Raw genomic sequence first — 12,763 nt, forward strand, 5'->3', positions numbered from 1 at the left:
CAGCAGCAGCAGCAGCAGCAGCAGCAGCAGCAGCAGCAGCAGCAGCATTTCTCTGGGCTCTAGTTTACTGCATGCATGGCATGTACCCACCCACCCTGCTGTGCCCGAGCTGCTTTAAAAAAAAAAAAAATCCTGAGGATATCTAGTGCTTTTGCAGTGCAGCAGCTCTGGAGTCTGAGGTTCTTTTGCAGGGGCAGGAGAAGGGCCATCATTCCGAGCAGGCAGCCTTCCTGAAATTCTACATCCAGGGTGGAAAGGGAAGAGAGAACAAAAACCAGAATGCATGAAGCTGTAGCAAAGAGCAAATGAAAGACTGTGAAGAAAGCGGGAGAGAATCATCCATGGGCACAGCATGGAGTAGGGAGTGTCACATTTGTATGTGCACCCTGGCAGCCCTCTGCCACCTGACCTCAGGACCAAGTCCTGCCCCTGACTCAGTCATGGGGCACAGGTGTCATGGGCCTTTCCTGGGTGTGGGGAATTCATGGCTCCATCGGTGGACTAACCGCACGTCTGAACAAGCTGGTTTCTGAACCTGTGGCTTTGTCACTGAGATGCTGCAGGAGCTGATGGGTGGGGGGAGAGGAGACAGTCACCCTTGGCTTTGGGACACAGCATGGTCAGCATCCCAGGAAGTCAGTCTAGGCAGTCAGGCCAACAGGTCAGTCACCAGAAGCCTCCACAGGGCTCCAAACTTCACCCTGTATGTCAGCACTATAGAGTCACGTTCAGATTCAGGTCCTGTCCAGGAGGTCTCCAGTGAGATTACATGTCTAACATGCTGCTGCTGCTGCTGTTGCTGCTGCTGCTGGCCCGCATGCCACACTTTATGCATCCATTTCTCTTTCAGGGTGAGTTTGGGGTAAAGCTGTTTTGTGGGTGGGGTGCGGACCTGTCTCTCAGCTCTTTGCTTCTTTCTCTCCCTCCAAGGACTCTGCTCTCTCCCAGCTGCCCCCATCCCTGCTCCGGAGACTCTACAACCGCTCAGTCTCTCTGGAAGGATTGCTCAAAGTGCTGAGCAAGGCTAGCACAGGTAGGAGGAGGCTCTAGAGAGGGAAGGGCAAGGGGCAGAGGTCTGAAGATTAGACCAGCCTGGGAAATTGCTTTGTGTGGGAGGGAGGGAGATGGGGGTTGTCTGTGTTGATGAAGGCAGTGACTTGAATTCCTCTCTTTTACACACTTGCCACCTTCACAGGACCCAAGGAGACATCACTTCCACAGAAACGTGAGTAGCTTGTTGCCTTTGAGTGCTGACCAGTTGCCCAAAGTTCTGCAGGCATGGGTTGGGGGGATGGGCCATTTTGGCTGGCCTCTTCTCAGCTGGTGCAGACAATACGCCAGCTGCATCTGCTTAGCCAGTCTTTCCAGGCGGGCCATGGCACAGGGGAACAAGGAAAACGAAAACACAGGTGTGAGGGGCATGGGGGATCATCCTTCATTGTCTGGGAACTAAGAGACTCTCCTGGTGACAATGAAGATTCTAAGCCAGGCGCCTGCTGTGTGAGGGAATAGATGAGATGTGGGTGTGTGTGTGAAAAGAGAAGATGGGCAGAGAGATGGGCATACACCTGATGGCTGAGGAGTTCAGGCTCCAACGAGACAAAGATATGGTGACACATTTGTAACTTCAGAACTCAGGAGATTAAGAAAGAGGATGGAGAGTGCAAGGCTAGCCTGGGCTACACAGCATGTTCCAGGGAAGCCTATCCTACACAGACCTGGTAAGGGTGCAGACAAGAATTGGAGATAGGGAACCAATATTCCAGTCTCAGAAGTCTTGACACGTATGTTGACAACACTGGCCCTTTCTTTCAGGTGACATGCATGATTTCTTTGTGGGACTTATGGGCAAGAGGAGCAGCCATCCAGGTAGGGTACACCAGGAGGAGGGTCTGGGTACTGCTAAGGATGCGTCAAAAGTGCCTTCCAATGTCACCAAAGAGGAAAATGTGCTTTTTCTCAATTGTAGTGTCTGTGGCCCTTTCTTTCTCAGTCAGCTCAGATATGCACTCACCGTCAGTCACCCCCTGATCACAGAGCAGGACAGCCCTGCCTGGCTGACAGAGGGACAGAAGGCTCTGTCTCCTCCCCATCCCTCACCTCTGCCTTTTATGGCCAGCCCTTCACTGATTGGCAAGAATCTGTCCTAACTCTGCTGCTTACTTTACCACCAGACACTGCCACTGATGTGGCTGAGAATGCCCCCAGCTTCGGCACCCTCAAATAGGCCCCCGGTGCAGAAAAGGTAAGCACTATTGGCTGGGGCAGGGATGGGAGAGGTTGGAGCTGTCAGCTGTAGTTTTCTTAGGCTATCCAGGCATACACCTTTTCCCTAAAACACAGATACCTCGCCAGTGCCCAGCACATCAAGTGTCTTGCACAGTGATGCCCAGAGATACACACTCTGCTGTCTTTCTCCGGTGGCATGGACTCTGATGATTATGAGCAGATAGAGTGGATGGTAGGAAACAGGGAAAGGAGGCCTGTGGAGCTCCTCCAGTGGTCAGCTGTTGTTTTGGACAGTCTTCTTGTGATCTATACAAAAGACGGTGAGGTCATCTTTCATTCTCTGAAGGCCTGATTCACAGCCAAATGTTTGCCTACTAAGCAGGTTGAACTGCACAGAGCTACAGCCTCAGAATACAGTCAGGGACAGTTGTGATTTATGAAGAGATTCAGGGACGATAAAAGTCTATCAAACAGCCGGAAACCACATCTTAGCTCCTCAGTGCAGCAGACTGTATTAGAGCACAGCCTAAACTCAATCCTGGATCTTCCTTTCTTTCGTGTGTCACCGTGGCCAAGGGACTTGATGCTGGGCCTCAGTCTCCCCATCTGGAATATAAGCATGGGGATAAAATCTCTCAAGGTTGTGGTTCTACAGACAAAGCTTACTGAGTCATCTCTACTATGGCTCCTCTGGTCTGGGAGCTGGGTGTTAGGGAGGGTGGTAGAGAATGTCCTTATGTGTCCCCTGGCTGGCTTTTATCTGACTGCCAAAAGCCATCTAGGCCAGACCTCAGGACTGAGTGGGCTGAGATTCCTCACTCATCCACCAGTGTGAAAGTCCCTCAGGGAAGTCTAGTCAGACACACAGAAGCTTCTGCCTTGACACCGTCCACCCACCCATGGCAACAACTGATGCCTTCCTCTTTGTGGTCTCTAAAGAAAAGGAAGACAAGGCATGATCAGGGATTTGGGAAGCTGCTGCAATCCTGCACAGCCTCTGGTCTCTCTCCCCTTGCTCTGGGAAGATGGTCACTGGTCTTGGGGTAGCCAGTCTGAGACCCAAGAAGCTGATACCCAAGATTCCTGATACCACCTGTTCATGCCTCCCTAGGACTGGGTCTGGCCCCTATTTACTATTGGGTGAGAGGGCACGAAGGGCTGTAATACCTGCTGATTACATGGTGCTTACCATATCATTTTGCTCTCATTAGATGGTTATTTCAGGCCTGCCGATGGGCAGATAATTATTTGGCTAGCTATATTTGGGTGATATACTCTCCTGTAGCGTTATACGCTGGCCATAAAGATAATTGCAGTGCAATTTTACCATAGTATTTTATACCAATGGTTAAAAGCAAGTGCATTGTGGAAATCTACTTTCAATATTTGCTGGTGAATCCAAACCCCTTCAGAGGGATTGAGACAGTAATTGCAGCCTTCCTAATCTCACCACCGATGGTGTTCTAAGCCTGTTAGGTGCCACACATGGGGCATACAGTCCACGGGGGCTAGCATTTAAAGGTGATTAGAAGAAGTGGATCAACACAGATGACTTTGTTATCCTGTTTCATTCACAAGAAATTACTGAAAACGAAAAGTCATTTAGAACCCATCTGGGAAGACTGAGTTAAGTGGGACAGGGCCAGTTGCTGTGGATGGGCTGTGTGTGCCAGCCTCCTGGGAGCACTGGGTGATATAAACTGGCACTTCACCTTCCTGCACGCACTCCACAGACCATGACTCAGTGCTTATCGCATCACGGAAGAGGCAAGCACCTGCTCCCGCAGATAGTTTTCAGCCCAAAGGATACTGGGACAACTAGAGTTAATTTTTCCTTCTGCAGAGGTTGCCAGCCCGTGTTTCCTCAGTGGGTGAGAGAGTGGGCATTTTGTAGGACGAAGATGTGATTTTAAAGTTTTGTTTATTTTTGTCTTTAGGGCTGTACTTCTGAACAACAGGACTGCATCACAGGGCCCACTGCATGCTCTCCTGCTTCCTTTCCTCATTTCCTGCCTGTGAGACCCTCCTGTGGAGACTTTCCTACTCAGCATGAAAGTTACAAATGAATGCTCCCATGGGCACTGCATGTGTCCTGCATTAAAAATACAATATCCCCTCTTCAACAATAAAGGGATTTTATAAAGGAGTGATAGATTGGTTGGTGAATGAGTGGGCTTTTCCGTAAATACATATACACAAAAAATATGATACAGGGCCTGCAAGATGGTTCAGCAGGTAAAGGGGCTTGCTTGCCACATGGGCCTGATGACCTGAGTTTCAATCCCTGAAATCTACGACGATGAAAGGAGAGAATCGCCTCTCAAAGATTGTCTTCTGACCTCCACGTGTATGAACCACTTTTCTCACACTCACACACACACACACACACACACACACACACACACACACACACCACACCAAAACAAAAACACTAAACATGATATTTAAATGACACATCTTTATTTTGGATACATATTAATTGCAATTAACATCACATTTGCTGATTAGAAGAACAGAAGCTATGCCCCAGTGTGGGGGCACACATCTGTAACCCTGGCAGGAAGATCCAGTCTTGACCACAAAGGGAGACTCTGTTTCAGGAAAACGAAACCAAAACCAAACCACCCCCAAACTGGATAGTTCCTAACAGCTGAAAACCTTCACAGCCATTTTCAGATAGAGAGGAAACAGACATTCTGATTGGTTGGTCTGTGTTTCTCGGCAGGGCATGGAAAAGTTAAATTAACAACTCCCCCATTTTGTAAGTAGGGGGCTTCTAAAGACCTTTTTTCCTCTCTCCAAATGTTAGCGTGGGATCTGGGCATGATGGTAACCATTGCTTTGTGGCTGTTTCCCCCGGGGTTACATGGGATTATTACTGTCTTCAGGTCTTCCTCCTCAGAGGAAGTTCTAGTTTCCAAATGGGTCCCCCTTTGACTGACAGTTGCACAGTATATGCAGGGAAAAGAGAGAGAGATCCCCATTCTCACAGGCAGGTCAAAAAACAACTGCACTCTGCCCACTGTGGTGCCACATGCCTGTAATCCCAGCACTCAGGTAGAAGCATGTGGATCTCTAAGTTGAGGCCAGCCTGGTCTACAAAGGGAGCCTAGGGGAGCCAGGGCTGCCCTGTCTGTGTCTCGACACCCCCACCCCCAAAAAAGAAGGTAACTGTACTCAGTGGTGTTGAGGGCTATAGTTGAGAATGAGATATTGAAGTCTTCTGTGACAACCTCTCCCTCAACCCCAAGGAAAGGGGGACCATGGGAGGTCGTTGGGGAGGGTCCTTAGGAATTGTGATGGATGCTGAGGTGTATTTCTTCACAGTTGCTGGCTTCTGCAGGTGGGGTGGGAAAGGATTAAGTAGTCTCTGAGAGGCTGGCTGTGCGCCAATGAGGGCAGCACAGACTGTAACTGATGTCTTCTTTTTGGGTGGCTGGCACAAGGGTGAAATGGTCCTGGGAGGAATAGGAAGCATTGTATGAAATTCCCAAATGATCAATAAAAATGTTAGAAAAAAGGTGACTGCACTCCAGATTCTAGAGCCATTCCCTAGAAGTCATCCATGTGAGACCTTTCAAAACGAGCTGTCTGCATGGTATTTAAGACAGTTCTTAAGGGTCTGTGAGAATTTATCAGGGCTGGGATAGCCCCAAGAGTCAGTTCTGCTCAAATCTGGAGACCAGCTGAGCTGCGACAGTTGTCGGCCAAGTAGAACATAAATGTGGAGAGGTTGCTCTCTGGTGGGGCTAACAAATATTACAGTGCTGGGATCTCAGGGGGGAATCAGTTTCTCTCCCTCCTCTCCCCTCCCTCGTTCATCACTCTGTAACCCAGTCCAGGCAGGCCTTGAATTCACTATATAACCCAGGCTGGGTCTCAATTCCCCAAATCCCTGTCTTCTAAATTCTGGGTTGACAGGCATTGGATACCACACCCATATTCTCAAATTCCTATTTACTGTACTAAGAACATCGAGACCCTCTCTCTCCTGTGATAAGGAGATTGAGGTCTACAGAGGGCCTCTCCTTGTACGACATCCCTGTCTTCCCCTCTTAGCTTGTGCACACGTACCCTTGTGTGGTAATTTACTTTAATAACACTAGTAGTAAATACTCTACACTTTGGTCTGCGCCTTCCAGGTGGTTTGTCAGCGGAAGCTGACTGGGCTCCACACTCCAAAGATGACAAACGTAATATTTATCCTTCTAAATGGTCTAATATTTGTGCTAATAAAGACACGGGAGGTGTAAACTGAGGTAAAAACCTGCTAGCTCAGGGAGGTAACTTTATTTTCTGAACTATATATAAAATACATATTTATAAGCCTGATTCTACAATTGCTAGCTCTTTAGAAATCTTTTTACCAGTGTCATTCTGAGATAGTTTACCTTTCTCTTGAGCTCCCCCAAACCCAAGAGGGCTCCTTAGTTCTTTCCTAGAATTCTGTTTTATCTGTGTCCTGCTAGCTGCTGCTCTGTTCCTGCAAGTCCAGAGGAAAAAATTCCTCTCTCTTACAGGGAGCTCTTCTAAGCCAAAAACAATTAAGTTTTGTATGTACAGTAATTAAATATCCTGCAACAGACTAAGGCAGCTGTGAGAGGCTGAACAGATCTTTCGAGTCCTGTGCCTTGTCTTGCCTTGTGCAGCTATGGGCACTGGAGCTGTCTGTTGGAATATAGATAGCATCAACCTTCAAGTGACTCTTCCATTGCAGAGCAAAGTGAAGTACTCCACCCCAAACTATAAGAACAGGTTGCAACGGCTGTTGTGTGAACTTTTGTGGGAGACTTATCTTTTCACTCCAGATAAGTCACCAGTGGCAGACCAAAGAAATAACTCCATTCAAGTCTAGTGAGCCTAATTTAATTAGGCTCACTTACAGAAGTATGCGTAAGAGGTAATGTACAGGAGCATGAGAGAGGGTAACTTACAGGGAGTGGGTGTCCTCCACCCAGCAACTCTTAACTGCTGGCTAGTTTCTTGTCACAAGGTTGAGTCGCCTGAGAGAACCTCAACTGAGAAAATGGCTCCTGGAGACCAGGCTATGGGTCAGCCTTTGGGTCATTTGCCCATTGAGGATCTATGTGGGAGGGACCAGCCCACTGTGGGTGGTTCTACCCCTAGGCAGGAGGTCCTAGAGTAGAAGAAGCAAGCCAGTAAGCCGTGGTCCTCCATGGTCTCTGATTCAATTTCTGCCTCCAGGTTCCTGCCTTGTCTGCCTTTCAGAGACCATAAACTGTAAGCCAAATAAACTCTTTGCTCTTTAAGTTGCTGTTGGTCATGGTGTTTTACCACAGCAATACACACCCTAAGAAAGACAATACCTATATACCCTGGAAAGGGATGCGACCTCATGAAAGATCCCCCCACCAACCGTGACAGAAATTAATGAGTCCAATCTTATGCAGACCTAGCCAGATACTGAAAAATTCAAGAGGACAATTGCCTTGTCATGCTGTATTTCTCTTGTGGTTATCCTCGGTCTACTCCTTGGGTAGGGAATCTTATGACCTTGTTTCTGTAGCTGGTGACCTATGGCCTAGTTCTTGGTGACCTTGGGATGGGGTTACTAGTTCCTGATGACTTTAGGGTGACCTCATTTAGGCCTAGTTCCTGGTGACTTTCGGGTGTCAGGCCTGGTTCTCTCAAAAGTAAGCTGTATTTTGGGGTACACCCAGGATTGGCCAGCTGGTTGGCAGTGGCTAAGTGGGAATTTGAGAGAGCAGCCCCTGTTGGCCTCTTGGAGAGATAACGTGCTCACAGGGATGAGAGGGTTGTCAGTTATATATTGTTAGAAAAATACAGTGAGGACAGAAACAATGGTAAAAACTTGCATTATGTGAATGGGGTTGCAAGCAGTTTATACCAGATCTAAGAAACGGGTCCTTACTCTTAATTGCAAATAGAAACCTTATTTTGCAGACACTTAAAACAGGAACTTCAGGCACCTGGTGCAGTGGTGCACCAGGTAATCCCAGCAGTAGGGGAGACAGAAGCAGGCAGATTGCTGTGAGTTTGAGGCTAGCCTGGTCTACAAATGAGTCCAGGACAGCCAAAGTTACACAGAGGAACTCTGTCTTGAAAAACCAAAACCAACCAATCAACCAACTCCCTCTCCCCAACAACCAACCAAAAAAACTTAGGGGGCTGGAGAGATGGCTTAGTGGATAAGAACACTGTCTTCTCCTCCAGAAGTCCTGAGTTCAATCCCCAGCAACCACACAGTGGCTTACAACCATCTATACAAGAATCTGATGCCCTCTTCTGGCATGCAGGCACACATGCAGATAGAGCACTCATACATAAAGTAAATTAAAAATAAAATCTTAAACAAACAAATAAACAAAAAACCCCTGTTTTGATCTCACCTCAATTCCCTGAGTCCTGGAGGGGCTTACTGTAGACATCTTAGTCAGGACAGAGCATTCAGTAACTGCTTACTCTCAGCTTTTACCAGTTGACTCTTCGAAGTTAACCACAGCCCACAGCGAAAAGCAGCAACCCTGACCAAGGACAACAGCAACAATAAAATATAGGCACAAACATAAATGTTTAGAAGGCAGTTTGAGAAAAGGGAGTGATGAGGTCATGACGGTGAATCAGAAACAATGGCTATGAGACAAGGAGTTTTGTTGTAAGGAAGTCAAGGTAAAAAGGCACAGAAAGGGAAATAAAGAGAAAGAGCCCTAGAAAGCAGCAACAGGTGGGATTTTTTCTGCAAAGAATCCAGGGCACACCCCACTATACCAAGCAATGTGAGCTGAGCAGGACCCTGCCAGGCATAGTTACACCAGTGTTAGTTCATACTGCTGCAAACTCAAAACCAAGGCTGAATTCATCTGACCCAGAGAGGAAAAGTCCCAATACAAACACCTCAAAGAAAGAATATTCTCTGATTATCATAGTTTCATGTACTAGGTCATTAAGGCCCCTATCTGAATGCTATGCCTCAGATTTTGCCTCTCTCTGAATTAAAGGTTGGACTTGAAAGAGATCTTTTTTCACTCCTTCACCTTCTCCTCATTGTCCAACTCTTCCACAGGTTTCAGGTTTTAGGAACTCACAGTGGAGTATCAGCATAGGCAGACTTTTTGTTTGTTTTTCCAGACAGGGTTTCTTTGTGTAACCTGGCTGTCTTGGAACTAGCTCTGTAAATCAGGCTGGCTTCAAATTCACAAAGATCTGCCTGCCTCTGCCTCTGGAGTGCTGGGATTAAATGTGTGTGCCACAGCTGAGACAGGCTTTTTGTGTAGCTCAGGCTAGCTTCAAATTTGCAATGTACCTGAGGATGACCTTGACTATCTGATACTTTTATATAAATAGACAACATGATTGACTGTTACATGGTATGGTTAAAGGGAAGGTTTTTATTGTAGATATGAAAGAGGGTGAGGGGGGAGAGGGAGGAGAGAGAGCACAACAGACAGAGGCAGCTGGAAGCATCCAGAGCAGGGCGGGGGTAGAATGAACACAGCCAACAGACTTAGCCATGAGAGAAGTAGGAATAGAACAGAGTGAGAGTGAGAGTGAGAGAGGGAGAGTGAGAGTGAGAAAGGGAGAGAGAAAGAAACAGTGGGGGAGCAGAGAAGAGATTTAGAAGGGCTATAAAGAAGATGAGTAGCAGGGGGAGGGAATTTAGGGTAGAGGATATGGGGAGAAGAGATAGGACACTAGCATGGACCCTAAAATGTGTAACAGGAACTTGTGACACTGGGGACGCCTGGAGGCTAGCATGCTCTCTGGCATGCTGACAGGCAGCACAGATAGCCGTTAGTTCCTTCTGCCAAAGATAAGGGAAATTACTTCTCTCGGTAGAGGGGAACAAGCTGCACAAGTCCCTGAGGAATGCTGATATTGACCTAACTGCCAGAGATCCTCCTATAGCCAGGTGGAGCCAATTTCTGGATGTTTGGACTACCTTTTGGAATCTTGGGAAGTGGAGTGTCCTTCACATCTAACAAGTTCTGTCTTCACCTCTTGAATTCTGGGATTACAAATACACAACACCACAAGTGGCTTAGGTGGCACTGGGGATGGAAACCAGAGTCTCACACATGGTAGGCAAGCATTCTACCAACTGCGCCAAGTCCTCAGCCCATAGTAAACTTTATCCTGTTTTCCCCAACCATATAAAATTGCAAGCAAGCAACCTCCACCCCTAGTTCTGTGGACTCAGAGGCCAGTGCAGGGTTAGTACCTACATGTCTTTTACTCACAGTTCCTCCCTGGGTGGACAGCTGAGGCTCAGTTGTGTGGCAAGTTGCCCAGGATTATGACCATGCACTTGATGCCACAGCTTCCAACTCCTGTTCCATGTGGGCTACTGTCAGGTCTGTAAAGCGTCTGACAGTCACACTGGTGGTGTCCTTGCAACTTGGGTTGTGGAAGGCTCATTCATCGAGGAGGCTTGCCACTCTCCATCACTCTCCATCCCATGAAGACAGCAGTGCAGATACAGCAAGAAGACATACCCTTGCACACCCTCATCCAGCATTAGGGGAGTGTAAACTGGTGTGGCCACTTCTTCCAGGCAGAGTTGAGCAGTTCCTGAGTGGGGAGTGAGGACTGAAAGAAAATAAAAAAATAACCCCCCCCCCACACACACGAGATGAGTTTGAGAAGGCTGCCAGTAGAAACTGTCACCCCCGTGCTTTATTCCACAATTACTTTTTATAGTCAGAGGAAAGCACCTGGATACAAATGAAGGGGTTCATTGAGAAGTCAAACTTGTTTACCTGACCACTTGTCTGTGAGATCCTCACATAAATAAAAGGAAGTGAACTTGGCAAAACATCCTGCCTATCCCTGTCTCCAGGTGAAGGTCAGGGTGAAAACATGCTTTTGGGGAAAACTCAGCAACAAAGCAGACTGAAAAACAAGCAGTTCTCCACAGAACTCACTCTGTAGACCTCCAGGCTGGAAGTTTCTTAAAAAGTAAAAATAGAATTAACACATGACCTAGTAGAAATACTTTGTTTGTGGTTATTGCTTGCTCTCTCTACTCACAACACCATGGGAATGGAATCAATATAGAAGTCTATCAGCTGGCAGGTAATGAAAATGTTGTATACAATTAGCTTTTATCCAGCAGGAAAGAAAAGCAGAATTATGACATTTTGAGTAAAAAAAAGGATGGAATTGGTGAGTACATTAAGAGAGGTAACCCAGGCTTAGAAAGACAAACATTACACATTTTCTCTTATTTGTAGGTCCTTCTAATTTCTATGTATTTGTATTTAAGTGGGAGCGTACAGAGAGGTAAGGAAACTAGAAAGGGACTCACTCAGGAGAGAACAAAAAAAAGCTTTAAGGGAGATTGGTGAGGAGGATCTGAAAGTGGAAGAATCCTAGTAATGGAAGGGTTTATGCAAGAATGGAGAACAGGGAGATGGAGGAAGGGAAAGGTGATGGTGGAGGGTCAAAGAAAACTAAATAGATATGAGAACGTCATAAGGAAACTCATTAATTTGTAGCTAATTAGCAAAGAGGAGGAGGAAGACAAGACCTTTCCCAGAAATCAGGGAGGGGACAGGGCTTCTTAAACACAGAGGTCAATGGGCCTATTGTGCTGCTCTGTGTCTATTGTAGCTGCTGACAGTTCAAAGGGCAGCATCCTTGTCTCCCAGAGGACAGACTTGGCTAATAAAGCCTATGTATTTTGTGCATTTAGCACACCACTTGCTTTCAGTGTCATCTCCCACCTGGTAGTGGGAAGGAAAACACCACTCACCAAAGTAAAGAATTACTGAACAGCCAAACCAGCTTAGACCAGTCAGCAACATCCGCGCCCTCCCCTTCTCATTTATCCACCAAGAATTATTAAATTCTGCCATGTGCCTCCACCAGGAGTTATGCCTGGCTGCCCATTCTCCCCAAGGAGGAGAGACTCACTCATGGGAAGGTGGTGGGTTTCTTCCCTGTGGAGGAGCCAGACTAGGGTGTCTAGGCTGCTAAGGATGTAGGCAGGGGGGAAACTTTTGGTTTTATGGCTAGTCTTGAGCAGGAACATTTGATGAGAGGATTCAAAAGAAGGGTAAAGGCCAGCGATCAAGTTCTAGTCAGGAAGACACACCAGTTTAGGATCTGACGTGGGCTATCATGGTCCAGGGAATCCTGTGACTCCATCTGGCCATCTAGGAGGAAGGAGGATCAGTTTTAGACTATGAGAAAGAGTTTCCCAGGGATCTAACCTGAAACACCGCGTTCGTTCACCCCCACCCCCCCCCCCCCCCGCCCCATCTACACACTCACACTGTCAACAGGCTTTAGAAAGCACCTATACCCTCTGGGCTAGGAAGGGTGGCAAACAAAACTCAAAATAGGGACTCTTGCAAAACCAGATTCCTGCCTCCGGAAAGCTCACCGGAGACACGAATTAAGCAAAACAAGTGCACAACTTTCTGTAAGAAGGATGTGTTCAACTTGGATTTTCCCTCTTCAGGCACCTCAGCGAGGGGCTCCGCCCGGCCGTCGTGGGGCGCTGCTTCCTCCCGTGCGGCGGGGGGCGCTGCCTCCTCCGGGACGGCGGGGG

General features: G+C 47.4%; 1 protein-coding gene and 1 long non-coding RNA gene across 2 annotated transcripts in view; one reads left to right on the top strand and one right to left on the bottom strand.

Annotated features, from left to right (window-relative positions):
• The window catches only part of Tac3 (tachykinin precursor 3), a 6,588-nt gene extending 2,218 nt beyond the window's left edge, over positions 1-4,370 (top strand). Inside the window, exons 3-7 of the mRNA XM_055612065.1 lie at positions 931-1,033; positions 1,196-1,225; positions 1,816-1,869; positions 2,175-2,245; positions 4,167-4,370. Of these exons, the coding sequence (XP_055468040.1) occupies positions 931-1,033; positions 1,196-1,225; positions 1,816-1,869; positions 2,175-2,227 (240 nt within the window). The 3' untranslated portion in view covers positions 2,228-2,245; positions 4,167-4,370. The remainder of the gene's footprint in view (positions 1-930; positions 1,034-1,195; positions 1,226-1,815; positions 1,870-2,174; positions 2,246-4,166) is intronic.
• Positions 4,371-4,685: 315 nt separating this feature from the next.
• LOC129680419 (uncharacterized) lies at positions 4,686-10,933 on the bottom strand. The gene is made up of 3 exons (XR_008720685.1): positions 10,449-10,933; positions 8,601-8,735; positions 4,686-5,687 (listed from the first exon to the last, which is right to left on the bottom strand). It is a non-coding gene; the product is annotated as an uncharacterized LOC129680419 (long non-coding RNA).
• Positions 10,934-12,763: the final 1,830 nt, after the last annotated feature.

Source organism: Psammomys obesus, unplaced genomic scaffold (assembly GCF_907164565.1).
Source record: "Psammomys obesus unplaced genomic scaffold, mPsaObe1.curated_primary_1811, whole genome shotgun sequence".
NCBI lineage: Eukaryota > Metazoa > Chordata > Mammalia > Rodentia > Muridae > Psammomys > Psammomys obesus.